The following is a 27603-nucleotide window of genomic DNA, read 5'->3' on the forward strand; positions in this document are numbered from 1 at the left end:
TTGGGGAAGAAGGCGGTCTTGAAGGATACGTTGATGATTCATTGAAGCTCTGGGCGATGATGTTGGAAGCTCTGTGATAGATGTGGTACAGTCAAGGGTCTGTGGGAGCCCCGGAGTTGGCTGACTTCATAGCCTTCAGGGCGTCATTGATGGAGAGGGCAGTACAGCTGTTGAGTGATGGCTGCGTAGAGTAGGGAGTGGTGATTATAGGTTCCGTGTGTAGATGGTCTTGATCTTGTGGTGGAAAAAGGTGCCGAGTCTGCTGCAGAGGTACAGGTGAGGTGAGGGGGGGGGGGGGGGGGGGGGTATTGGTCGTCTCTCTGTTGGGTTGGGCAAACTCTGTTGATGCCGGAGAGTTCCTTGCTGTTGTGTGCGTGGGTGCAGAGTGTGTCCTGGAGTGCTTTCTTCCTTGTGTATCTGATGAGCTTGTGGCGAACAGCAGTGGCTGCTTTGAAGTTGTCAAATTTTGCTGTGGTTTTGGAGTTCATCTCTTTTTGAGGCGTCTGCAAGTTACTCTCAATTCTAGGAGTTAGGCGGAGAACCAGCGAGCTCTCTTGGCTTGTGGGTTGATAGTTTTCTTGAAGGGGTGGGTGATGTTGGCGCAGTCGTTGAGCTAACTGTGCAGGGTTCAGGCAGCGTTGGCTGGGTCGTCATCCGTGTAGGTGGGAGTGGAACTTCTGAGGGAGGCAGTGAGCTGGTCACTGGTGTTCCAACTCCTGCGTTGGAGCTGGTGTGGACGTTTGCGGTTGATGTTGGTTTTGAGTGTGTGGGTTCTGGTAGGATCTGTTGGAGTCCAATGTTGAGGGGGTAGGAGGAGTTGGGGTCTTGGAGGTTGTTGAGGTGGGAGTGGAGTTCTCCCAGCAAGGTGTAATACGTGGAGGTGAGGGCTTGCGGGATGATGTTGGTGATTGAGTTGGAAAAAGGTGCGTGGGGTCTATAGATGAGGGCGCCTCGAAGGGTGATAGTCTGGTTGGTCTGCATGTTGAAGTGAAGGTGTTCCATCAGGTCTGTGGGCCTGTCTGTGTGGGTGCTCTGTCGTATGTTGGATTTGTGAGCGATGGTGATGCCTCCTCTGGGGAGGTCCTTCTGAGTGATGTTGCAGCCTTTGGGGATGGCGATTGCAACACCAGTTCCAGGAGTCGTTTATCAAGGTTTCTGTGAGGATGGCGACATCGTAGGAGGTGCGGTCGAGGAGGTCCCAGATTTCCTCCATGTGTATGTGGAGGGAACGGACACTGAGGAGGATACATTGCAGGGTTTGGGGTGCAGTGAAACTGTGGCAGTGAGTGGAGGTGGGTCCTGGGTCTAGGCGAAGGCGTGGCGACAGTGGCAGCAGATAAAAGGTCCGGGGGTGTGAATAGATTAAGAACCCTTGCAGTTGTCCTGGCCTGTGTTGAGTGCCTATAGGGCAGAGTAGATGCTGCACTGGCGGCCGGAGGTCCAGGGTCCCTGGTGATGGCCGCGGTTGGGACGCGCATATATGCCACAAATTATTATTATTAAATAGAGGGTTAGCAGGGAGAGGGCGGGACCATGCTGGAGGAGGGCGGGACCATGCTGGAGGAGCCGCAGCGGAGAAAAACATGGGGAAGAGGCGAGAAATATGAAAGGAACAGAAAAACAAAAACAAAAAAAACCCGGTAAAGGCAAGGAAATGGGAAGCAAAAAATGAAAACTTAAAGGGCAGAATTGGGAAAGAATAAGGCACAGAAGGGGAGACTAGCGGGAGGCACAGAAGCCTCAACACACATTTCTTGCAGCGTTGGGGGTAGGCAGTTAACGGTGGAGCTGCCTGAGGGGAATAGCAGTATTCTGACCAGAAGGTCAGAGGTCTAGGCGGATTAATTCAGCAGTCAGAGCCTAGGAGGATCAAGAGTGGCAATAACACATGGAGCAAGGTCAGGTTCTCTTCCACAAATGGGGATAACCTTCGCTCTGTTTGCCACCGTCAAGTACAAGCAACGTCAGCACTTCTGCAGAATGGTGTTTCAAAGGCATCTGTCACTCAGACATGCGTTCCGCCTTAGGTGGATTGTGGGACTCCTGTATGCCTTCTTGTGGATACCACTCCTGTCTCACGTTCTCAAGAATATTAGGACCAACTGGTTCAAATTTTCCAAGAGAACCCAAATTGAACACAGAAGGTAATGCTGGAGTATCTGTCCTCTGATGAGGCTACGTCAACGGGAGGACCTGCTATTGCAGTAGCAGAGCTGGGTTCTCAGGCCAGGCATTCGCAAAATCCATGTCCATGCATAGAGAATGAGCGGCGACAGCTGAACATGCTTGATCTTACTCCAGAGGTGATGGACATTCTCTTGGCTGCGAGGCATCCCTCAACAATAACTAAACTATATATGTATGTTGCTGTGAACAAAGTGTTGACTGGTGCAGTACTTGGAACCCAAAAGTGTGGATCCTCGATACAGATTTGCCCCAAAGACCTCCAGGTGGGTGATCAGCTCTTTGTGGAGTTCACTGTAGTGAACAAGCATCAGCATAGCCAATAGGTCTCGCTTTTGGGACTTTACATGTTTTTTAACATGAAGCACATTATCCTGGAAGCTGTGCCACCGGGGATTGAAGAGCTATACAATTATTACACACTGGATCATGCAGCCTGATTCAGGAATACATGCTTGCCTCAGGAAACAATAATGGACATATTCCAACGCTTTATAACGCACAGACAGAAAGACAAGTGCATTGATGCAATTCAACCGCTCAAAATATTCGGTGTGCAACTGAAATACTAGAGCAGTGAACAGCCTATGAAAAAAAAAAAATGAAAAACATTCCAATGGCGGAAAAGTCATAGCCCTCCTCCCCCAGGTCTCTATTCACCAGGCGCCCTTCTCCAGAGTTTTCCACTTAAAACAATGCATGCACCATCTGTTTACCAGCAGGGCATGGTCCCGAACTGTGTCCCAACCCCCTGGGTACAGGAGCACTAAACATGGCAACAGCATCCAAATATCCCATTTGTCAGGCACGGAACAAATAATAAATAAACAAACAAGGGTGGCAATGGCTGGGAGTCCTAAACTATCTAAAGGAAAAGTGGAGAATTTAGAGCAATGACAAAGGTGGCTTAAAATGACGGACAATCTACAAACATTGCAAGTACCAAGAAATTAGTGAAGCAATTAATCATATCAGAACACCACATAACTACAAGGGGGAGGTCTATGTGATCAGTCCCACAGTAGTAGGACCAGTATCTGCAGTTTTACTGCAGCCAGTACACACCAGACTGTTGCAGGTGAGTGTTGCCTATAAAATCTGATTTCCTGGCCTACTTTTTCCAATTTCATCACAAGTAGCAAAGCCAACTACCTCTTTGGCAGTATCCACATTCCCGCTGAGTGCAAGTAATGTGAGATTAAACTAAAAAGTGTGCAGGCCAATAAGGCTTGGCCCAGATGCCTAGCTCTGGTGCCGCATGGGGGCCCCTTGAGAAAAAAAAGAATCCAAGCTTTCATGTGGCTCCTGGTTGTCGCCCACACTAAACTAAAGCACCACAAATTAAACACATTATTAACATTAACCTTTGATGTAAACTATGAGAGGGCACACGATGCTCATCCAGTGGCTGAATGAGCAATGTAAAATCAGAAAACCTATAATTTCTTCCAAGCTTCTCCGCTTAACCAATTAGTTAAGAATGCCAGTGTCTGAAACGTGAAGCTTGAAAATTTAGTTTGGTGTGTGTGCAAATCCTGCATTGCCAATCCCTGGCGAGTTGCCCTCCTACTGCTGAAACAATGACAATGGCGGTACCAATGGGTGGGGCGGACTGGCCTCAATGGTCCTGTCACAGTCAATGTTGCTCTAGGGAGTGCTGCTTCGTGAGATTACCCACAAGGCTGGAGATGAACTTCAGTATGGAATGTAGTGGACAGGCCTTCAAGCTTAACCCACACTTCCACTGCTAGGGTCCACCTGCTAGTGCTAGGAGAGCAGGGCTTCAAAGGTCCAGTGAAGCAATCTAAATTCTAGTATGGAAATGTGCTCCCTCCAGAGAATGGTCTGGTCATTAAGGCTTAACCATGGTTCCTCAGTTCCAAATTGAACAGCTCTGGCCGTAGTGCCACATCCTCTCTCTCTCTTACTGAACACCATAATGCCCCGCTGAGAGAAACATGCAGTTCTTTCAGCTACAACCCAATTGGGCCCCGCTATAAACACCTGGTTGCGACTCAATTCAAATTATGCACTAGAAAAAAGTAATATGCAGCCTGAAAAAAAGTAACATCCTAGAAAAAGCAAACACTCGTAGTGAAAGCAAGATTTTGTAAAGCGTGTCAAATATAAGCAGGAACAACATGGTAAACTTAACTTTTACATTTTTCAGAAATCAATAAGTATTTTTGCCTGATAAGTTAAGTACATGACAGCAGTATGGTTTATAAAGACCACATTCCTGAAAACAGAGCAACGGTATACATTTTATAAGCTAAAGTAAGCAAAAAAGTAGACATCATATTAAAAGTTTAACACTCCACGCATCACAGAGTATTGAGTACCTACATGAATAGTGCACTTACCCACCCGGGGAAAACAATACTTTTCAAACAAAAAGAGCAGAAAACAACAGTAGCGCGTAACTGGCAAACTCTGTAAAGTGGCCCTAATGTGTTGGGGTGTGAATAAAACCCAATCAGGCCACTTTGCGATCACTCTGGCTTGTTTCATTTAATTATTTATATTTCGAACCTTTTTTCCCCTCTCCATCTCGAGGCTGAACTTTGGAATTCAAAAACGTTAGAAAGACATTTCCAGCAAAAATGTTGCTTTGTTTATCCATTTCACTGGGGGGAAAATGAAGGAATGGAAAAAATAGAGGGTAAGAGTCGGTGTTCTCACTAAGTGAGGAGCGAGACAAAGAGGGAATAAGGGGGGGGGGGGTTGCAGCGATAGCGCATAAGTGGAGAATGTGCTTGTCTGATTTGGGTAAGAAGGAAAAGACAGTCAAGTCCTTGTCCTGCTCTGCCCACCCGTCCTCGAACGGCCAGGGAGGGCTGAGTATTATCTACAGGCCTTAGTTATTACTGACTTTCTAGGGCGCATTTTTAAAATAAAAAGGAGGGGGTGAAAGAGTGATATATCCATTTGAAGGCCAAGGGAAGTTGAGGATTAGCATTGGCGCGTTGTGGGCGTGATGGCTGGCTGTACTAAGGAGCACTAGGGGAGACATCAGTTTGACCTGTTCGCACCAGGCCGCGTTATGGCCAGAGCTACGTAAGATTTGTGAATAAAAAGACCCCGCAGCTGAGCATAGCAGGGATTAAACAGCACACCTGGGTACTGCGATAATTTGGTTCACCCACATGATCCTTTCAAAACTACAAAGGCGACATGCAGGCCTCGACGAGCCCCTCTCTCCTGCGCACTTAGACCTCACATGCCTTCCCCACAGCGGCAACCACGGAGAGCCCTGCGGCGGCCACGGAGAGCCCCGTGGGGGCCACGGAGGCCCTCGGAGACGCCTTCCATGAGGCTGCCATGTGTGCTCTCCGGGCCGAGGGGAGTGCCATCACACACTCTGACACCTTCGGGTAAAGTCCGCGCTTTATAAGAATGCATGAAATAAATAAACTCGGAGGAGCTTGACCGCTTCTGGGTTGCCTGCCTAGCCCCAGGGGCCTTCAGCTACGCGGCCCACTGACAAGAAAGTGGTGAGCACAGTTAGATGCGTTTATAACAAAGCCTCTTAATGACCGATAAATTACACAACGCGCAGTACCTGAAGCAGCCTCTCCTGTCCTCTAGCTGGGCTTCTCAAGGGATGAAAGTCCGGTCCTCGTCCAGCAACGCGCCGCGGTCACAAGCTGGTTAACTGCCACTATCACTGCCCCGGGAGTTTCAAATGGATAACAAGGACTTACTGCGCATGCGTGAAATGACACGCATGCGCACTAAAAAAGACTGCAGCTGGGGAGCACAACTGGCAATGGTGGTAACGCTGCCGCGGGAGCTTCAAACGGAATGAAAAATTACTTCGTGCGCAAGCGTGAAATGACACGCATGCGCACTAAAAAAGGCAGAACGGGGGGAGATCGAAAATACCTGTTCTTACAAAAAGGGTTTCCTGCGCATGCGCCTACTGATACGCATGCGCACAAACGAGGGGGAAGATCAGCCCGATAGGAAGATTGAAACTACGGTACACCGGCAAGACGGCGGCCCCGCAACGCTAGCCTACAGTCGGGCCAATAATGTCCGCGATGATGGCGGAGCAGGAGGGCTCAAAGAACAGCGCTAGGAACCGGGGAGGCGTACAACGCGTGGAGGGCAAACTCCGTGCTAGCGTGGAGAAGGGGGACTACTATGAAGCGCACCAGATGTACCGCACCCTGTTCTTCAGGTAAGGCAGCTGGCGTCCTGCAACCCAAGCTTGGTCTTCCAGGGCTTTCTTTGCTCTTTAGTGGAGCAACTCACTGTCGGCAGGCCCGCCCCCTCACTCGCATTGGCCTGTTCTGCGGCTTTAGCGTGAATGTGACTTTTTGATAGGTCAGAAAGAATGTCAGTTTGAGGAAGGCCTGTTTCTTTCCCCATATAGAAAGTGTCAGTTGCATTCACGTCCTTTAAGTCAATGGCCTACCTGTCATGGCATTGCTCAGTGTCACTTACGCACTGAATGCCGTGCCCTAACAATACTGTAGACGTGTCCAGATGCTTCTGTCAGCTGGGGTTTAACGCAATGTGCAATATAATATATAAAGTTTTGGTAGGGAATGGGAGCGGAAATACAGGTCGCACAGCACTGACCTTTTCACCAAACCACTAAGTCAACTGTATGTTGACTTTTTATTTTAATTTTATTCCAGACCTGCAATGTTATAAACCACTCGTGTGTCCTAGAAGGTATTCTCTTGTTTGCTGAATAAAATAGATTCGTTGCGCGTGTTAACTCTGACACGAGACCGATTGAATAGTATGCGTATATGTAGCTTGTCTGGGGTAAGGTTTCACTTGTGTGTACTTCTAACGCATAGAAAAGTCATTCTGTTCATCTCCATTTTTTTGCCCCAAGTTATTTTAAATAGAACCAACCTTATAAAGCTAATTAATTCATTACCAGGTCTTGGAGGAATAATTCCCACGATCTGTATAGGGTTGGCTTTATACCCGGCCCTGAGGTAGGCAGATGAGTCCGCTATAACATGGTGGTCAACCCTTTTTTGGCAGAAGAGATATTGTCACATAATGCCTTATTGGAATGCTGGGGGATCTTGGTAGTAGAAGGGGCCCCGGGGCCATACCCTTTAGTGTTCAAAACATCGTTTATTGCCAAAGATCCTCTAAGGCAGCCTCATACAGCTTCTTTGATCAGCAAGGGGATCCAGCTCCTCTCCTACTAGTATAGTTCTCTTGGCTATCAACAACTACTAGCTTAGAGTAACTATTTGTGCTGTAGAAATCGAAAATTGACCTGCGACGCGACCATGTGATCCATCCAACTTAAGGCAACTGTGCTTGCACCTAGCCACCCAAGGCCCCAAGCTTCTCTACTCCAATACTTTCAACCTGGGCCATAATCACAACTGCAACAACCACAGGGACAACGCCAAATCACAAATACAGAGAGCATAAGAGTTAGATCATGCTCGGAAGGGAAGCGGGCAACCTCAACTACTCTGCTGCAATATTTCAGAGCTCAGGGCTAAATTGGATGATCTGGATTGGGTTTCCTTCATTTAAGCGCACAACATTTTTTGCTGGGTCTGTCGGCGAGGTGGTCTTTGATGGTTATTGGACTTTCTGCACAACCGTCACAAGAGAAGGCAAAGCAAGGCCGAATAGTGGTTTAGCAATCTGGGTTTCAACAATTACTTGTTATAATAGATTAAAACATCACAAAGGTAATTCAAACATCCTGCTTGTAAGAATAGATAGTGAACTGCGTACAACTAATATTAACGACTATTGTCCCCCTGATGCTATCAAGAACTACTGCACTATCATCAATGACCTGGAGTGATGTATCTCCAAAGTAAAGGTGGAGCTTCTAGATGTTATTCCCCCTTGTAGCAAAAATCTCAGACCTCACACCTTGTCTGCGGTGACTTGAATACTAGCCCATACTCAATGATGCTGGATGTGGAGCTGCGCAAGCAAAAGTCCATATGGTGTCTCTCCCCGCCCACCCTCATTCCCCCATATGAACGTCCACAAAACAGCATCTTCCAAGCGCAGCAGAATTTTAAGCGTCCTCCTACATAGGCCCGAATTATGATCCCTGAATGGTTGCACTATATCAGACTGTCCTGGTCATACATTCAGAGCATGCGTTCAAGCTACTTTGATTGATTACATATTTATGTTCAGTGAATCCCGGCATATCATCACTGACATGACCATCATCAGGTGGCTAGAAAGTGACAAGGACCCTTTAATGGCTGCATTAAATGTGTGTTAGGAGCTCGGCTTGGGGCCAGAAGTGGCTAGAATCTACAGATCAACTAATTTAATCATGTCAACAAGTAGGAAAAACATCACGTGGCATGCTAGTCGCTCTGCCAACAAATTTTGTCATGATTAATTGCTGGAAGCAAGAACGCGACGACCTCATACTGCAACAAGACCAAATTGATCCAACTGCTCCAGTCAAACTTGCTACATTCCGGAGACCAGCATCAAAGCTAGCATCAGTTAGTAATCCGCTCTTGCATTGCCTGCTGGATCCTATAGGCAGTATGTATATTACTTGGTTTGACCAAGAGTGTCTCTAACTAAAATCTGCACCGGTACCAGCACTACACTAAAAAAAAAACCTCTATTATGCAAATCTCGCCTTTTGTCATTAAGGAAGGCATATAAGCAGATGATAAAATTAAAAAAAACAGAACTTTTATGTTAAAACCTGGTCAAAACGTATGGAGGCAAGCCAAGGTAGCACACAATTGTTTTTGAACATAATCGGGTGGGGCTGTGAAGGTGCCTGAGAAATATTGTCTCCGGCTTTTTGCACAGGTCTGGATTGACCATTTTACTAACATATATAATCTAACATGATGTAGCCAAGTGATTAAACAGGGGATTCGACCGTTGCCAAAGATTTTGCACTGTCTGATGCTGTAATGCCATTTGTGACCACTCTGGGCATCAAGAGTTTAAAATTTGTGGCAAGTGAAGTCCGTAACTCCATTCTGAGCCAAAAATATTTGAAAGCGCCTGGCAAAATTCTACTCCAGCCATCTGGATCCCAATTCTTACTGCTGCCTATAATGCAGTTCAGGAATATGGGAAAGTCCCAGCTTCTTGGAGAGACGCAGTCATTGTTTCACTGCCCTAAAAAGGTCTATGGAATGGCCCAGGTAATTATCGTCCAATCTCCATTTTGGACAGCAAATTACTTCTAACTTGATTAGTCTACGGACCAAAATATTTTGTCTTAATTTCAAGCCGGCTTTCACAAGTCACAACGCGCAATCGACCAAGTAGCCAAGTTATACTCCATCTGTTAGAAATACACCTTCATTAAACATTGGGCTCTCTTTTTAATATTTATGGACCTCAGAACAGCCTTTGACTCAGTTTACAGGTGGCCTCTTTGTCCCACACTGGAGAATCATTAAGCCTCTGCGTGCCATAAGGCTGCTTCACCAGAATGAATCCGCAGTGGTGAGATTTGGCTCCTGTTGAGAGTGCATATAAAGCTATGGCATTGAACTGAGTATCGGGCAAGTGTGCGTGCTCGCACCTCTATTATTTAATTTATCAATGATGTTGGCAGTCATTTGCTAGCCTTAAATCTGGGCGTCCCTAGGATTGGGGGAATAAAACTCCAATCCCGTTGTTTGCCGACAACGCCATTGTACTGTCGTTCACTGAGCTTTACATGCAAAAACTCCTTAAAGGCTTTGAGTCCTATTATTCTAAGAAGAACCTTAAAAGACATATCTCAAAAACGAAATACTTGAAGGTCCATTAACGTGACTGCTTGAAGAAAATGCTCAGTCTACAACCAGCCACTAGAACAGGGTGACTGCTATGATTACCTAGGGATAAGGTTCTTCGCTAATTTGACTTGGGGGGGGGGGGGGGGGGAAACAGCGGAAAAAGAGCAAAATGAGCATGCTATAACAGTTAAATGCTGTTCTTTGCTTCAGCATTAGTGTTGGGCGGAGAGCAAGTAAGCCAGAGCTAGGAGCTTACCAAGCCAAAGCACGTTCAGCTGCATTATATGGAGCTGAAAGTTTGGGTGTTAGCAAGTCAGCAGGTCTTCAGAAAATCATCTGTTGCTACTTCGGGCTGTGACTCCAATTTCATCTCTTAGACTTGAGTTGGGCTTGAACAACATCAAAGCCATTGCGGCTCTAAAACCACTATTGTACTGGCACCAGATTTGGTACAAGCCGAGTTCCTCAATCTATTCTCAAAGCAATCCACACACTTTGGGAAAGCAGCCATTCTTACAGGATGCCATGACTCAAAAATTTGCTAATACCCTCAACATCATTGGTTGCTATGAATGTTGGACCAATCCGGAGACCATGGGTCCCTTAAACCTGGAGAGGCTTAAGGGTAACTCTTGGTAATGGATCTCCAACCAGCTCCACGAAAAACTGCTGTTCACCCTGGGGGGCATTAAACCAGCTTTCGGTTTCGAGAACTATAGCAATCATATATTTCCACCGATAAAGAGATCACTGCATATAAAATTCCGGCTACGATGCTTCTGTAAAGTTCTTTACACAGAACTGGTCGACCTACAATGACTATTTTATCTGTCCCTACTTGCTAGGTGGCATGGAGACTCTTGCTTACTTTTTGCTGCTGTGCCCCCTTTATTTGTTAACAAGGAGAAGATTCCTTTGTTCCCTTAAAATAAAAAAAAATGCCTTAAGACATTGCAATACCACATGCACCTATGTTTAGGAGCGGACATTACCACCATTTTTGACTCATCCTCATACATTTACGAAGCTTGGAAATGTACGAATGCATGCATTAGACAACATAGTGTTCGAATTTTGAAGCCACCCTCGTGTTGAAAACACATTCTAGTCCATCTGCAATTTACTGCACAAAGCACTTTACTTGGAGCCCACTGTTATCCTAAGGGCACGAATATCGCTTAGCCTTGGGCTGGTTGTCTCTTGCATTTTTTCATGATGCTAATTTAAAGATAGAAAATTACATCTCTCCCAGGAGAAGGGAAAAGTTTCAGTTTTTCTAGATTTGTAAAAAAAAGCAGCGCCTAATTTCTCTACTATAAATCTGTAGCAGGAGTTTTTCAAATCTGCCCCTCCATTCTTTTCACTGTCAAAGTTTCAAGCGACCAGGCACAGTACACGAGACGGCAATCGTGGTGCAGGAAGGGTAACAACAGGTCACATGTGTTGGTGGAAGGAGGGTACATGACAGGGCACACATGGTGGAGCTGTTCAACAGTTGCACTGTGTGTACTACACCAATAACCAAGAAGTGAGGTTCTAAATCCTATGGTTAATTCCTTTTATCAAATTAATTCACGTATGTCCCACGGCCCAAGGTTTTCTAAGAAGACAGACACTTTCTTACAGCCTGTGAATTTGCCTGCTTTCATTTGTTCACAACTGGGTGGTCTTGTGAAATACCTGAAGCACAGATAATAGAGGAAGCCCCTGATGTTCTCCTCCCATCCACCACCATTTCAGTTTCTTATACCCCACCCGCATTGTACCTCTTTCGTCTATCCCTCACGCACTCTGTTTCACCTAACCTCCAGCTGCCTCTTCACTGTTTCTTTTTCTCCCCATACCGCTCTGTTCAGTTATTCTCCCCTCTCCCAACAGACAAAAAGCGCCATGATTCAGCCAGCGCTGGTCTCTTGATAGCCTTTTTAATAAAAAAAAAAAAATAGTTTACAATTTTGCTCTCCACCAATTTACCCAGCTTCCCATTCACCACTCCCACCGGAATAAGAACGGTAATGGCTCACCCCTAGACGAGACCTAATGGTTTTGCCATTGCTTGTTTAGCTTTGATATTTGTTTTCACCTCCATATGTTTTTTGGGCCCCTTACTTGTTCTGACTGCTGTGATTTTTACTCGTGGAGTTGTCTTTTTTTTTTTTTCCATGCTGGAAGAAAATCCGGTTTTTAGTTATGCATAGTGTTTTATGAAAGCTATTTACTTCAGTTAATGCAATGTCAACATGTTTTATCGTAGCCATTTGGTCTGGCTTTAATGTGCAAATGCATATAAAGACAGGCTTGCAAACAGAGTAATTGTGCCGTGTCACATGTCATTGTAAATTTCAATTAAAAAACATGGCGCAAACGTAAGAGGCACAAATAGTTTCTGCCTGTGTTTACATACATTTGGACATTAGTGTTAGGCCTCACCAATGCGTGATTGTTTCTGAATGCAAAGAATATATATTCCTTGGTTGCTGTGAAATTGGACTGACCAGCACTATCTCAGTGTTGAGGCCGATCAATATGAAATTGGCGCTACTTGTTTCCCATCTAGAGGGGACCTGGCTTAAAAGTTGGGGTAAGGCTGTTACCGTTTGAGCACGACTGGCTGATTTTCAAATGGTTGGTTCTGGTCTATAGCGGCGCAGTAGCAATGGGTTGGAATGCAGCACAGAGAGGCTGAAATGAATTCAATGAGTACAGCCTGTGGCTGAGATTAAGTTAAGCATTCCACACATCACTTTCTTGACTTTTCTGAGTGCTTATAATTGTCGTGACCACGTTTTCCCTTGCTGGCTGTTGCATTTGATATCAAATCTTATCATTCTTGCTTCTGCTGCTCCTGTTCTTTTCCCTGCTGTGGTTTCAGCTGTAGTCAACTCTTGTCTCTGCCTGGCTGGTAGCTGTTGTTGTCCCTACTGTGGTCATTGCTGGGTTTCTTCTATGGTCACTGAAGTTACGGCATCTGAAAATTCAGTGAAACAGTTTAGATTTCTTAGAATTAGTATGTATTATGTGATTTTGCTTTTCTGTGCGATCGCACACACCTGTGTAATTGTGCAGTGCTTAAATGACAAAGTATTTAACTGTCAAATTTGTATAGGGCTTCATACCCCTGATGAGGATGCCAAGTTTTCTGATTTGCTTTGGTACCTGGGCCCCCTTTTGGGAGTTCAAAGGGTATTTCTGTCAGCCAGTAGGGCACCACAATCCTCTAAAAAGGTAGAGAACCAGTTGTAAATCCACAGATGAATTTAGTTAAACTCTAATAGCATTTTGCATATTTTGTCTTTCTGTTTAGCCATTATAAATTGCTGCAGACTCATTAGTAGGCGAGGTAAAGTGTGGAACACATTTCACGATGTGTTCATATGGGGACTTCACTGTTTAGACTGTGTTGAAGAATCCATAAGCCTTCGAGGTAGAATAGGTCTTCTACCCATAACCAGTGGAGTTTTTTCTGCCTGCAGAAATCTGGTAATATTTCTTTAAGTTTAAGGTCACCCTGACACACGCTTTTCTTGCCGCGTACAGTTCTGCTAGTTTTTGGAAATTTTCAAATGGGAAGAATGGGCATAATGCAATCTGGAATTTTATATTGAGAACTGAAAGTCCTGTGAGAGTCAGGGGAATGAGATGGATAAGGTTCCCAAGCAACCAAAGTAGGAAGAAAATATCGCTTGCAGTCGAGTTGACCTTAATTTTCTCTCTGATCATCCAGATTCTAGCAGTGATCGGTATGTTGACTAGGTCCAGCAATGGTAGTGTTTGTCCTGGGTACTAGCTAGCTGAATTATTTTAAGTATTTACATAGTTTTATATAACTGGCTAGGTCTTAGTTAATTATTGCCTGCTTTACGTTTTTTTTAAGGGACTACATGCCATTGAAGTACTATCTCTATAAGTAGGGATTTACACTGGGTTCTGAGGCAGTCGCTTATTACTGAGCAGTGTCTCTTGTGGATCTTGTCATTTTGCATGCCATGCCAGGGTACCAAGGGTAAGCAATAGCGGGCTTCTCCGGAGGGAAATATGGGGAGCACGAGCTCAGAACTTAAGTCAGTCAGCAGGCCTTCTAACTTCAACACCCATCTCTGTGCTTGTCGTTTTAGAAAATAAAGTATTTAAAAAAGTTTATCTTCATTGGCATTTGCAATTGTACGTGTCACAGCGATGATGAAAACGGTATACAAAGCAGAGACAACACTGCCGATTTAAACAAAGGGACGCAACGTAGTACAGAAGAAAATGTTTGTTTTTGTGATTACCGGTTTGAGATGTTGTATTCTCTCTGCAGTAATGACAACTTCACAAGTATGTGTAGAAAGGAAGTTTATTCCTAACGGAGCTGCCATGGTCAAACACTGCCAAGCCGCTTCGTTCGGTCTCCAACTGTCATTCACCAAAGTGTTCCAAATACTATGGTACGCGCTGCTTTCAGCACAGTGCTCCATTATTTCCCACCTATAATACAAAGCAACATTTTTTTTCCATGGTTATCAAAATTAAGATACAGAATATAAAATACTTACACAATATAATATCTAGAACAACGGTCATCGATAAAACACGGTCCATATGAGATGCAAACAAAGGTGTGCCTGCCACTGCTTCAACCTGTAGACACGATGCTAGAATCACGTGTTGAACCAATAACCGGATTTGACCCACTTTAATTCCCACAAATGCTGACCGTATCCCAATAAAATGGGCTCTCAACGTGCTCACATCCTGATCTAAAATGGCTCCTGAACGTGCTCACGCTGAACGTCAAGAGCTTGACAGGTGACACACACAGGCTGCTAAAGTGCTCTAAGCCTGGTCTGCAAAACGGCATCAAGTGACCCCCGAAGGACAGTCCCACTGCAGCACAATCATAGCCAAAGTTAATGCTCCGCACAACGAACTCCGAGACAGTCACACCGTGTAGTATCAATAATGGGACTTATCTTTGGGGAAGACTCTGAAGACTCCTTGAGCTGTGATCAGCATCCGCCGAATTAGAGAGTACGCTGTAACCGAGGTGGGTTCTTTCGCAGCTCCCCCAGACCGTCGCCAGTGACAATATTCTCTCCGCAGTAATAACAACTTCACAGGTATGTGTTAAAGGAAGTTTATTCCTAACGGAGCTGCCATTCTCAGACACAACCAAACCTCTTCGTCCGGTTTCCAGATGCCGTTCATCTAAGCGTTCCAAATTCTTTGGAACGCTTTGGTTACAACACAATACTACAAGATGGTTCTCTTTCCAAATGTCCTCCTCAGGCTGCTCTCCATTCACAGCCTTTGTGTGAAGTGACAAGTCTCACAGTAGGTAGCACTTGAGCAATCTCCAAGCGAGAGCACCCACAAAATGTGGACAATGAAGTGTGAAATTTCTGCACCTTGTCATTGGCTTCGAAACGCCCTCACCTTTCACAACAGACCTCAGTCGCACCCTTCACCACCACCATTAATAATCTTGCAAAGCTCAGGAAGAGCTAATCAGTAGCCTTGATGACAACATTCGTAAAAGAATTTTTAAAGGTGGTCTTGTTTTCATGCTCCACACTTCAGTGTCTGGATCGTCAGCCACCAGAATGCAGACATGTCTGGGTAAGCTGACCTCATACTCCATCTTGTGCTATGTCAAAGTAGACACATCCAAAATGAATCTCACTGGCTTCAGTACTCACGTACAGGGTCCTACCAGTTGGTCAGGCATGACAGGGGCACTACGCTGGGGACATTTCCGCCCACAGCCTGTAACATATGTCATCTGATGGCTAGATTAGCCGTCTAAATGTAAAGTAAGCAGTTGTTTAGCTCTATTGTGGTTGCATTTATATAGCGTTTACAACAACGGACGAGGCATGAAAGCACTTTGTTAGCTTGCATGCTGCTCTGCAGCCCAAAGGTAGTGGGTAATGGAGTGATTTATTAATTTGTATTGTAGGTTTGTTGGTTATTAGGTTAGTCTTGTGCTCTAAGGACACTGAAGTGCTCCTTCCTATTGTCTAGATGGAGGTGCATTAAGTTAACAGGAGTTAAGTGTAATTATTAGAGTGAATTCATGCAAGTGAAAAAAGAGGGGCGAGGAAATAGGGTGGAGGAGGTTAGATAGGTAATGGTTCAACAGAATGAAACCTTGCTATATGGGAGGGGTATGAGTAGATAGAAAGGTTCTGGTTTTGTAGGAACGTTATTCGGTTTGATTTGTGAGAAGGGGTATGCGTAGTTTACTTAAGTATATTACAGATTACAGATGCAGGCATGTGATAGAGTAGGGTGAACTCAGAGGCACAAATGCATTTAGAGGAGAGTTCTTAAAGAGTTTTTTCAAACAAAAAAGGCACGAGTGAAAGTAATACCTAGTGAAAAATCACGTTGTCTTCATGCAGGTTTTTTTTCGAATGTTGAGGTAGGATGCAATCTGAGAAAGTAGAAAGAAAGGCTGACATTTGATTACCTGTGGGCAGGTGATACAAGTTGTTCCATACTGGTTTGTGCTGTTGATGATATTAATACTGACGATCCTTTTATAGAGCTATTGGACATTATTTAAATTGTTTGACTTTATGTCTGTTTTTTATTATCTTGTACTGATTTATGCAGCATGTCTGGGTAGTGGTTTGTTATGTCTGAGATATGGACGGTCAATGGGGTGTGCAGTGGTCATGCCATTATGTGTTTGAGATAGAACCACGAGTGAGTTTCAAGGAGGTGTGGTTCTCCCTCATATTAAAGCAGGGGCCTCCAACCTTTTCTATCATAAGACCTACTTATGTTAAATGAAACTCATCAAAACTACTATTATTATTAGTGTTATAATAGTGACCACATCTGATATGATTACATTAGTGGCCACCATATGCAACATTTCTACCATCTCAGTTCATCAAGTACGGCTGCCAGCAGTAATGTATAAAATAAAAGCGTTGTCAATATGGAATGCCTGCCTCTACATTGGTAATACATAACAGCAATAGCTCAATGCCTTTGGCACCAAGGTAATAACATACGTAAAGTGTTTTCCCAATGCTATGTGATTAATTACTCCATTATCGGCCTTAAATATATTTTGAAAACTCGCCCATTTTCCTCCAAATATCAACTTGAGTTCTGAAAATAAGCACATTTTCATCTCAACTATATACTTTAAATTGTGGTATACATATAATAATTAAACTAATTAAAAGCTTCTAATTTATTAGTCTGGGCTACTTGCAGATACCTGGAGAGCAACCAGTAGCTCGCAAGCTACTTGTTTGAGAAGGCTGTATTAAAGTGTGTTTGTTAAGGGATTTTGCTGAGTTAGTACTTCCTTGATAGAGGGTCCTGGAGGGTATCTGTCTATAGACAGGAAATGAGAATGTGTACATGATTTGTTAGATCACATTGGGAATGGTCAGGTCTTAACTATCCTTCTGAACTCTAAACGATTCTCAGTGATTCTTTTGCAGGTAGAGAATTCCATTGTTTTTCTGCTTTTTCTGATAAGTAATGCCACTAATGTTTTTCTCCCTATAAGCAGGAATTATTTTATCATAGTGAAAGTCTGGAACGTAAGTTCCTGAATTGGTAATATATATATATATTTTTTTTTGCCTAAATTAATTTTGGTATTTTGCCATTAACAGCTCAGAGTGATGCATAGTAGTTTGAAAGAGTATCGTCTTGCTCTTGGCAGCCAGTGTGGAGACTTCCGGACAGGAGATATGTTGGTTTGTATATTTTAGATTTAGAAGTAGTCCTGCTGATGAGTTTTGGTTTCTTTGTAGCCTTCTGGTATTTGAGAGTAGAATGCTATGATATGGGGGGCGTGGCTTGGACGCCGGAGAAATGGCGGCTTAATCCTGTCCTCCTCCAAGCGGCTGTGAGCAATTGCCATACAAGGGCTGCGATCCGACTCCAACCCGGACCAAAACGGGTGCCTGGCCGTCGGAACACCAGAACTACAAATGGGAGAAGTTTGAGCTTGATCCGTCGAGGGAAACGGGATTAAACGGACCGTTTTCCCCTGACCGGAGGAAGTGCGTTTCATGCCGGAGCCCGCCTCCGGACACATTCACGCGGTCTCCCGGAGCCCCGGTCTCATCATGAATCACTGACTGGGAGCGCCCGCCCGCATTGAAATGCAAGCTGCAGCAACGGAATCGTGAGTAGAAGAACCTCACAGGAGTATGCTGCTGATAACATGCTGCTGGCAAACGTGCAGCTCGTGAAAATGCAGCGTAGGGTCTAATTAACTAAAATGGCGGCTTCCCAGCATGTCTGCTATCGCGCTCGAGCCATCCCGGGCTCTAATGCAGTGATGCCTCTGGTTGTGCCCACGAGGATCTGAACTCCACAATCACTCCGCCCACCATGCGCTTTACATTGAATTTAGCGCTTTAGTAATTGAACACTTTCACTAATCCCAAGTCTGTCAGCGCCCACAATGCCTAGGCGATGTATGACGGGGCTTGAAGGTCTGAGCTGAAACGGCGCAAATTGGAACGATGCCTGAGATAGCTGAGAGATCAATATGGATGCCAAAAAACTCTGCCAAAAACTCTGTTAAAGTATAAAACGACAGCGCGACTGAACCAGGGCGCCAAGTCCGCTCACCGGGACAGCAGCGGGAGCCTAAGACTCCAGAAAAAGGCGCGAAAAAAGCGCGAAAACACCGGCACACAACAGCGCGGCATCTGAAAACCCAAAGCGCTCCAACAAAATGACGGCTGATCGTGGGGCTCAGCGACATAGTGTACTGCCCTCATAACATCATAGTGTTTACGGGCGTTCTTGGAAAACACAGTGCACGTGTGCATTTGATGACTTTTACACGTCCTCCCCCCCCACACTGCGGCACATTGATTGACTGTGTGTAAAACGGGTCGTACAACCACAGACTCTCTAATTCCTCTATCTCTATGAAGGCAGCCTGAATGGTACATCGCAGCCGGACCACCCTGCCGCGAAACGCATAAACTTCCCGCATGCAGGAAGTTGAGTGAAGTGAAGCCACGTGCGGCACTGGATAGAGAGCAAGGGTTTGCTGTTTCGAGTTGGGGACCCCGCAGCGTATTAGGTGCTTACCTACTTGTGTTTACCTGCCTGTCTACTGTTGGTCTATTGCTGTAATTACCCTCACGAGCTGATATTCACAAGGAGCAGCTATAAAGAACATCTTTAAAAAGGGAGGGGTGTATACTCCGCAATCCAAATATACGTGGTCTCATCACTACATGCCTGAAACCCCAAGACGCCTGTACAACCCATCGCCTAAGCATTTACAGTATGGGAGAAAAGGAGAATGGTGCAGCTGCCAAACGCCTGAAATCTAACCCACCGACACCGATCAAAGGGAACAAAGGGAAAAAAATGGAGGAAGCCGTGGAAACGATCTTGAGCAGGCTAGAAGAAGTCAGGGACTTGGCCAAATCTACCAAGGAAGAGGTTGTTGCTATCCGCCAAGACATTAAGGACATCAACTCGAGATTAACCGACACCGAGACAAGGATAAGCAAATTGGAAGACCTTGAAAATAAGACATGTGGAGATGTCAAGAACCTTTCCTTGTGCTCTGACCATCTCGTGAGGAAGGTTGCAGAGTTGGAGGACAGAAACAGAAGAGGGAATCTAAGAATTTTTGGTATGCCGGAGAAATCGGAGGAGAAACATGATTCCTGCATACCCTTCCTCGAGGAGTGGTTCACGCAGGCCACAAATCTAACTTTCACTCAGCCACTGGAGTTTGACAGGGCGCATAGGGTGCCAGGACGAATCTCAAAGGACCAAAAGGGCCCAAGAGCGATTGTGTGCAAACCACTAAGGTACCAACACACAGAACAGATACTCAACTTCGCTCGTAAACACAACCACGTACTATGGAAAGGCCAAAAAATCTTCATCTCACAGGACTTCAGTAAGGAAACTATGGAGATCAGAAAAGCCTTCCTTGCAATGAGACCCCAACTAAAGTCACTTGGTCACCTGTATGGCTTTATCGGTCCAACTAAGTTTAGAGTGACGATACAAGGCATATCCCATGTGTTCTCAGATCCGCGAAAACTACGACAACTCCTGTTTGACCGTGGTGATGGCAGTATGGAAGTCTCCCCCCCAGATCAACAGGGAGCCTCTGCGTCTGGCCTCGGATAAACTCTGGTTTTGAAATTTTGTCCTACCAATCTCATACTCCAGAACTCTTATAAAAGTGCCTATCTGAACTAGATCTGATATGCGGCTCTCTTGTCTTGGACTTGATACCTGGTTGGTGAGCATAAGTGGCCTTTGGACGGTAATGACACGGTAATGTACTCTGTACCCTTGGGCCCTATATCAGCTATTCATCTGACTCCAGATCTATATTGGAACGATCCCTTGAACGATCTGGTGAACCCTTAACTTGAAATATCTAGATTAGATAGATTAGATATCTAGATTAGAATGATTAGACCGATCCCTTGAACGATCTGATGAACCTTCACCTCGAAACAAATATCATTATAAGCTGCCTCAGTATGGTTCTATCCTTGCTACCGCACCCACGACACCATACCTATGCTAATATGATACCATGCTACCATGATATTGTTCATGCCCCTTATGGGCCTTAAATAGGCACTATGCCCAGCTGTACTGTTGACCTGTTGTTGAACACGCTTACGATAACTCTTTGCAAGTACTGATATATTTGGTCCCGACACTGAACCCAAAGCAGTGATTTTCCTGTGTTTAATGTTCTGGCACCAGCGCTGTTTATTGTTTGTTGTTGCCTAACACATTTGGGCTAATTCCTCAGAATTAGGTTTGCAGCCTGTAGAATCGTAGTTAAGAGTAAGTTGCTTGGAGGCGGCCGACTGGTCGTCATTCCTGAGTCGCCATGTTCTGTTGTATCTACTATTGGGGAGGGAGGGGTGGGAAGTGGGTGAGGGAGGAGGGCGGTGGGAGGTTGGAAGGGAGGAAGGGAGGGGTTGTTTTGTTATTTCGTATATGGTTTTGCTTAATTCTGTCCGCCTTGCATACTAGCTTACATCCAATGTACCACATTATGTTCCGAAGCTTATACTCTGTACTTCTGTATCCTGCATACTGTCCTAGCCCCACATCATGTGTGTCAAAAGATGCTGTCGACTCTTTAAGGGGTATGAGACCGCTTCCACGGCCTAGTCCTTATGTATACACATGTGTTATGAGACGATATTACTGGATGCATAGTTGATGGCTGCTGTTATAGATACACCGATAGGAACGACAACTGTAACTAACCTTAAAATACTATCGTTGAATGTGAAAGGACTCAACCAGCCAGTTAAACGCCAAAAGATACTTGACTATCTACGAAGACAGCATGGAGATATAGCCTTATTGCAAGAAACGAAACTGGAAGCAAAGCAATTCCACACACTACGCAATAAGTATTATACTGAAGTGATAGGCTCTGAGGCGATCTCAAAAAAGAATGGGGTGGTAATGCTAGTGGCTAAAAATGCAAATGTGGAAATAGTCTCTAGTGCAATAGATACGAAAGGCAGATGGGTCTCAGCGAGACTACTCAAGGATGACACTGAATTCTTTATCACGACTATCTATGCCCCAAATACACATGATCCGTCCTTCTGGGTAGGCTTAACGAAGCAGATAAACTCCATCCCCGACACAGCAGTCCATATTTTGGCGGGCGACTTCAACCTCCCACACGACCCAATACTAGATAGAGACTCTAAATGCGTCTTTCGCCCGGGGAAGGCCCATAAGGCATTCATGAAACTGTGCAATAGATTTCATTTGGTGGACACGTGGCGCTTGATGCACCCTGATGGCAGAGACTACTCATTCTATTCCCCACCGCATGACTCGTTCTCAAGAATCGACTATATACTCATATCTAATAACGCGGTGGCAAGAGTTGAGGACGCGGACATTGCTCCCAGATTAGTCTCTGATCATTCCTGCGTCTCCCTTACATTGTCTAATATTAAACCGACCACCCGTCAATCTATGTGGCGATTCAATGACACCATTATCACTGACACAAAGCACAAAGAAACCCTTGACACTGCCATAAAAGACTTTTTATTATTAAACAAGAGGGGGGACACTTCAGACATCACTCGATGGGATGCGTTGAAGTCCACCATAAGGGGGGTTATTATAAAAATGTTGTCTGCAATTAATAAGAACCGCACTGCAGCCTTGTTAAAATTAGAGGAGGACATTGCAAAACTCCAGCACACATACTTGAGGAATAGAAACCCTGAGGTTCTTACTGAACTGTCCAATCAGAAATACACCTATAACAAACTTATTAGTGAAAAGGCGGGAATTTGGTTAGACAGGAGGAAGCGTTTCAAAATTTGTGACTCGAACAAAGCCGGGAAGGGATTAGCCGCTTATCTTAAATTTAAAATTCAAAAGAATACCATTGCATCCTTACTCGATGACAATGGGACTCCTAACTCTGACCCCACTAAGATTGCGAATATCTTCAAGGACTTTTACGAGAAACTTTATGCTAAGAACATGCATGTAGACAGCGTAAAAATGGAGAAATACCTCTCCAACTGCACGCTCCCAACACCAACGGCTGCGGAAAGAGACTCCTTGAATGAACCAATCTCTGAGTCGGAGGTTATTGGCGCGATCAAGTCTCTCAAAAAAGGGAAAGCCCCTGGGCCTGACGGCTATACAGCACAATTTTATAAGACCTTTGGCCATATTCTCTCCACCCCTCTCCTAGAGGTCTTTCATGAAATTACCAATACAGGTAAAGTTAAGGGGACTATGGCAGAGGCTGTGATTGCGGTAATACCCAAGGAAGGCAAAGACCACAAACTCCCCAAAAACTACAGGCCTATCTCACTGATAAATTTAGATTGTAAGCTCCTAGCTTCAATTCTAGCGAATCGCATTCAAAGAGTCCTGCCGTCTCTTATACATCCCTCGCAAGCCGGTTTTCTGAAGAACAGGCTCTCGAGCGATAATACGAGAATCCTGGCTCATGTCATTGAGAAGGCGAAACTCTTGGCTACACCCACCATCGCCATCACACTAGACGCTGAAAAAGCGTTCGACAAAGTAGACTGGGGTTACTTAAATGCTGTACTACATAAATTTGACCTGGGTCCCACATTCACTAATTTAGTCATGTCCCTCTATGCCTGTCCCTCTGCTAGAGTACGAGCTGGCGGCGCTTTTTCCTCCCCATTTGGTCTAGAGCAGGGTACTAGACAGGGATGTCCATTATCCCCGTCCTTATTCCTCCTGGCTATTGAGCCTTTTCTGTACTACATAAGGGAAAACCCTGACATCGCTGGAATCCGGTTCACTGACTGTACAATTAAACTCACGGCTTATGCAGACGACGTGTTAGTCATGAGCGAACAAGCTGATAAGGCTATCCCTGCGCTAATGTCCACGATAGATGACTTCTCAGCTGTTTCTGGATACTCCTTGAACAAGGATAAAACTGAGGTGAAGTCATTGAATAATCTATGTGATAAAGCCATCCTGGGCGACTCCGGGCTTACCTGGCAGTCGAAGAGTTTTAAATATTTAGGCATGGAATTTCAAAAGGACTTGATATCCACCTTAAAAATTAATGAGGAGATACTCTACAAGAAAATACAAAAGCTGTTGGATGGGTGGTCCCCTAAATTTCTTTCGTGGTGGGGCAGGGCTGAAACACTAAAAATGATGATCAGTCCCTTGGTGAATTATATGGCATGTATGCTCCCCATGACCTTCACGGAGGACTTTTTACATAGGATTGAAAAACTGATCTCGGATTTCCTGTGGAAAGGGAAGAAGCCAAGAATTGCCATGAAAAAATTGCAACTTCCAAAGCTTAAAGGGGGATTAGGATTACCAAATTTCATGAATTACCAGACCGCCTTTCTCTGTAAGCAGGGAGCCTCCTGGTTTATCGAGGACCCTGTCTACACGCCCTTATGGATCAATATTGAAAAATCCATTATAGGCAAAGCCCCGCTATCTGCAGTCCTAACAATGGACCTCTCACATCTCACGAACTCTAAATACATCATGCTCAATACCAAGAGAGCCCTCCTGCGGTTAGATCGCGCTCATGCCAATGGTCAACGAATCCACAATTCCTCCTCTGCGTCCTTATGGCGTAACCCGTCCATTAAAATTAGTGGATCACCTGTCGTATGGGACCACTGGTCCGATAAAGGTCTTAATGTGGTCTCTGATCTATACGAAAATAATATGCCATTGCCATTCTCGACTCTACAGGCTAGACACTCCCTGTTACCGATAGACTTTTATGCCTTTTTAAAGCAAAAATCAGCCTTATCCACTAAAACATTCAAACTAGTGAAGCCTTGGCTAAAAGCTATGCTACCCCACTTTCAATCCTCTGGGCATTTTGTCTCTAAAATATATAAACTACTCGCGCCAACGACCAGCAAATCAATGAAGCGCAATGAGTTGAAATGGGAATCAGAAACAAACAACACTGGCATAAGTATAGACTGGGTCAGGATACATGCATCAGCACTCACACACAAGGTATCACCGATACTATCACAAACCAAATATATGATTATCAACAGAGCATTTTGGACCCCACAGAGGCTATTTAAGGTTGGCCTACGGGACACACCGGATTGCTGGAACTGCTCCTCTGGTATTGGTGACCTTCCGCACATGCTGTTTGATTGCCCCATGCTCCACGCCTTCTGGGCAAAAATCTTTGACTACATTGCACACACGCTCCACATACATCCTACGAGGGAATTCATCTACATTCTCCTAGGGGCATTAGATCCATCACTAAAAGGTGACCATGACCGCCAGCTCCTGGATCTCCTACTAACTTTAGCATGTAAGGTGATCCTGTGCAATTGGAAATCAACGGGTGAGGTCTCCTTCAATGCCTGGAGGGAATGGCTGTCCTGCATTAGGGGCACTGACAACCCCGCGTTACACTCATCACCATGGCAGGTCACCAACAAAAAATTATGGTCTTCATTGGACCGAGCCTCCTTCATCTTTGACCCGCCTTGAAGTTCCATACGATGAGGTCTGTTCTCAGTGAATTATGGGCTACGTGTTGCGTGAACTGTACTGGCTATATCTTGGGCTCACGGGCTTGACAACCTTAGAATCGTGAAGCAGGAATGGTGTAACATACATGGTGTGATATGACTTGATTTGGACAGAGGGCTCTACGGAACTATGTACAAAAATGTGAATGCAAGGATGGTACTTTATTTTCCTTTACTGTATACGTATTGTTTTGTGTAATAACCCATGTCTGGTTGCGGTACTTTGGCAACATGATTGTAATTCTTTTGATGCTTTCTTGCCGCTATCATCTCTGTTATGGTTAATAAATAAAATATGATTTGAAATTAAAAAAAAGAATGCTATGATATAGTCAGTTAGCATAGTTCAAGTTTTGAGAAGACGAGTGATGTTGCATGTATCCTTTGAAGACTCCAAAATATGGAATGATGCATTAAAGTGTTTTAATTGTGTAGAAGGTTGATTGGACAGCCTGTCCTCTTCACGAAAAGTACACATTCAAAGAAAATTGCAATATTTTTCCTATTTGTGGCTATTTTTGTTGTTTTTGAGGGGTCCTAAGTCAGCTGACCGGAAAGATATAGGGTCTAAGATTTTCCAATCTCCATTGGTCAGTATTTCAGTTTTTGAAGCACTTACCTGGAGGAGATTCCATGTCATCAATTGTTTTATGGCTATGAGGCATGTGTAATTTTTTGATGTTCCTAGGTACTTGGAGTTTTCCAGTTTGAAAATAATCTGTGTCTGCATAGCTGTAGCAGTAGAGTTTGAAACTGTTGATTATATTTAGTAGTGGTTTCATGTAGATGGAAGATGATAGGTCCTTGTGCAACTCCTCTTTTACGCAGTAAGGATTTGACGAGAAAGATGGTTTGTGAATTTGGCATGATCTGTTCTTTAGAAAAGATCACATCTAGTTGCTTGTTATGCCATCTATACTGGCTTCTTTTAGTTTAAAAAGTAATGTATCATGTACTGTATCAAAAGCTGATGACCGGTCCAGGAGTAGTAGTGCAGTAACAGTTTTTGTCAACCTTCTTTTTTTTTTACGGTCTTCTCAACTTGTAAGTATTTATTTATTAAGTTTTATACAGCACAAACAAGATCCCGAAGGATATCAGAGCGCTTTACAATACGATGGAAGGAAGATCAACATCAGGTAGAGAGAAGAAAACATGAATGGTCGCAGAATGCAGGACAATTGCGCCCAGGAGGGTAATACAATAAACCGGTGTAAATGGGCAACGAGGGGGTGGGGGGGGGGGGGGGGTCACAGTAGGGCAGATGTGGTCCCTCTACTTGGCTGGAACGTGGTTTATTAATTTGAGAGTGGTTAGTTTTCTTCTATGAATTATGAGACCTGGCGAAAGGCAGCTCTTTCCATAAGTTTGCTAAGGAAGGGCGCATTGGAGATTGGTGTGTAGCTCTTGGGTCTTGAAGGTCTAGGTGGTACTTATGGAGTTGGCGTATACATGCCTTAAATATTTCTAGGTAAGTTCCTGTTTTTAAAGAGTTGCTGATATTTCTGACCGTAATAAATGCTAATGTTGATTAAAGGTTATTTTTGAAAATGCATGTATGTATGGTAGTGGTCTGAAGGGCAGCTGGCTGGGATGGTAGCTTTTAGGTCTTCAAGTTCTGAAGGTTGAGTATCTCTTTTAATTGTTAGCTTAATAGAATGGGAAGATTTGTTTCTCCTGGTTGTGGAAAAAGAATGCAGAGTGTCTACTTTGTTTAGATAATGAGTTGCTAGTTGATTGTACAAATCTTGTGAAAGTGGGGTGGACGGAAGATTGATATCTCTCTGGATCACAGAATTCGAAAAGATTGTTTTGGATTTCCTTGGCTGGGTATTTGGCATTGTTTATCCTGCTTGACTAGTGGATTTTTTAGACCTTCTTTATGTATGACTTGTACATTCTGTTTTGTCTGTATAGAGACATTTTATCGGGTGGTGGGGGTTGGGGAGGATTGGACTTGGCCTTCCTGCACTGAAGTGTTGAGAGTTGTCCTTTTAATTTTCTCCAGCTCTTAATTGATCCAGAGGGCTCCCTTCTCCTTTTACCTTGTTTCAAAGAAAGATGTTTTTGGAATTATTATGTCAACAATTGTGCCAAGCTCTCATTGTTGGTAATTGTTCTTCCTGTTAGTTACTTTTAAGTTGGACTATGCTAGTTTCCGGTTTGCTTGTGGCCACGAGTGCTGCAGTTGATAGCTTACGTCTCCAGCACTTGTCAACTGATCCTTCAGTGTAACCTTTGGATAACATAATGGGCAGTGGGTGACTTGGGATAGGAATGTCCTCTGCATGTTAAAGTTTATGTACTCCTGCTCTGAATGGCCCCAGCACACACACACAATCATGTGTGCACTTTGCAGGCCTTGATCTGAAATTTTTATTGAGGCCCAATATCTGGCTCTTAGGTCATGGAGAGGTGCCATAAGCATACACTTGGATGGGCGTAAGACTACCTTTTTATGTCCCTGGCCAATGACAGTAAGTAGTGGTGCTTGCTTACTGCGTTTTGAGTGATCAGTATTTGACCAGGACATTTTACCTGATTAGGGATCTGAGCATGGTGTTTCTAGGCCACTTGAGTTCGGTTATTCACTTTTGTCACTCGGCTGACGTCCCTGAGTGAATGTGGTGTGTGTGTGTATGCTAGCAGGACTCCAC

The 27603-nt window shown here is 44.5% G+C and overlaps 1 protein-coding gene and 1 long non-coding RNA gene across 3 annotated transcripts in view; one reads left to right on the forward strand and one right to left on the reverse strand.

The window, feature by feature from the left end:
- Nucleotides 1-5869, reverse strand: part of LOC144786005 (uncharacterized) — a 90398-nt gene extending 84529 nt beyond the window's left edge. The window contains exon 1 of the long non-coding RNA XR_013602073.1: nt 5747-5869. This is a non-coding gene — a long non-coding RNA (uncharacterized LOC144786005). The remainder of the gene's footprint in view (nt 1-5746) is intronic.
- Nucleotides 5870-6107: 238 nt separating this feature from the next.
- GET4 (guided entry of tail-anchored proteins factor 4) overlaps nt 6108-27603 on the forward strand; it is a 161269-nt gene continuing 139773 nt past the window's right edge. For both annotated transcript variants that reach the window (XM_078664921.1, XM_078664922.1), the window contains exon 1: nt 6108-6367. In XM_078664921.1, coding sequence (XP_078521047.1) covers nt 6219-6367 — 149 coding nt within the window. In that variant the 5' untranslated portion in view covers nt 6108-6218. The remainder of the gene's footprint in view (nt 6368-27603) is intronic.

Source organism: Lissotriton helveticus, chromosome 10, assembly GCF_964261635.1.
Source record: "Lissotriton helveticus chromosome 10, aLisHel1.1, whole genome shotgun sequence".
NCBI classification, from domain to species: Eukaryota; Metazoa; Chordata; class Amphibia; order Caudata; family Salamandridae; genus Lissotriton; species Lissotriton helveticus.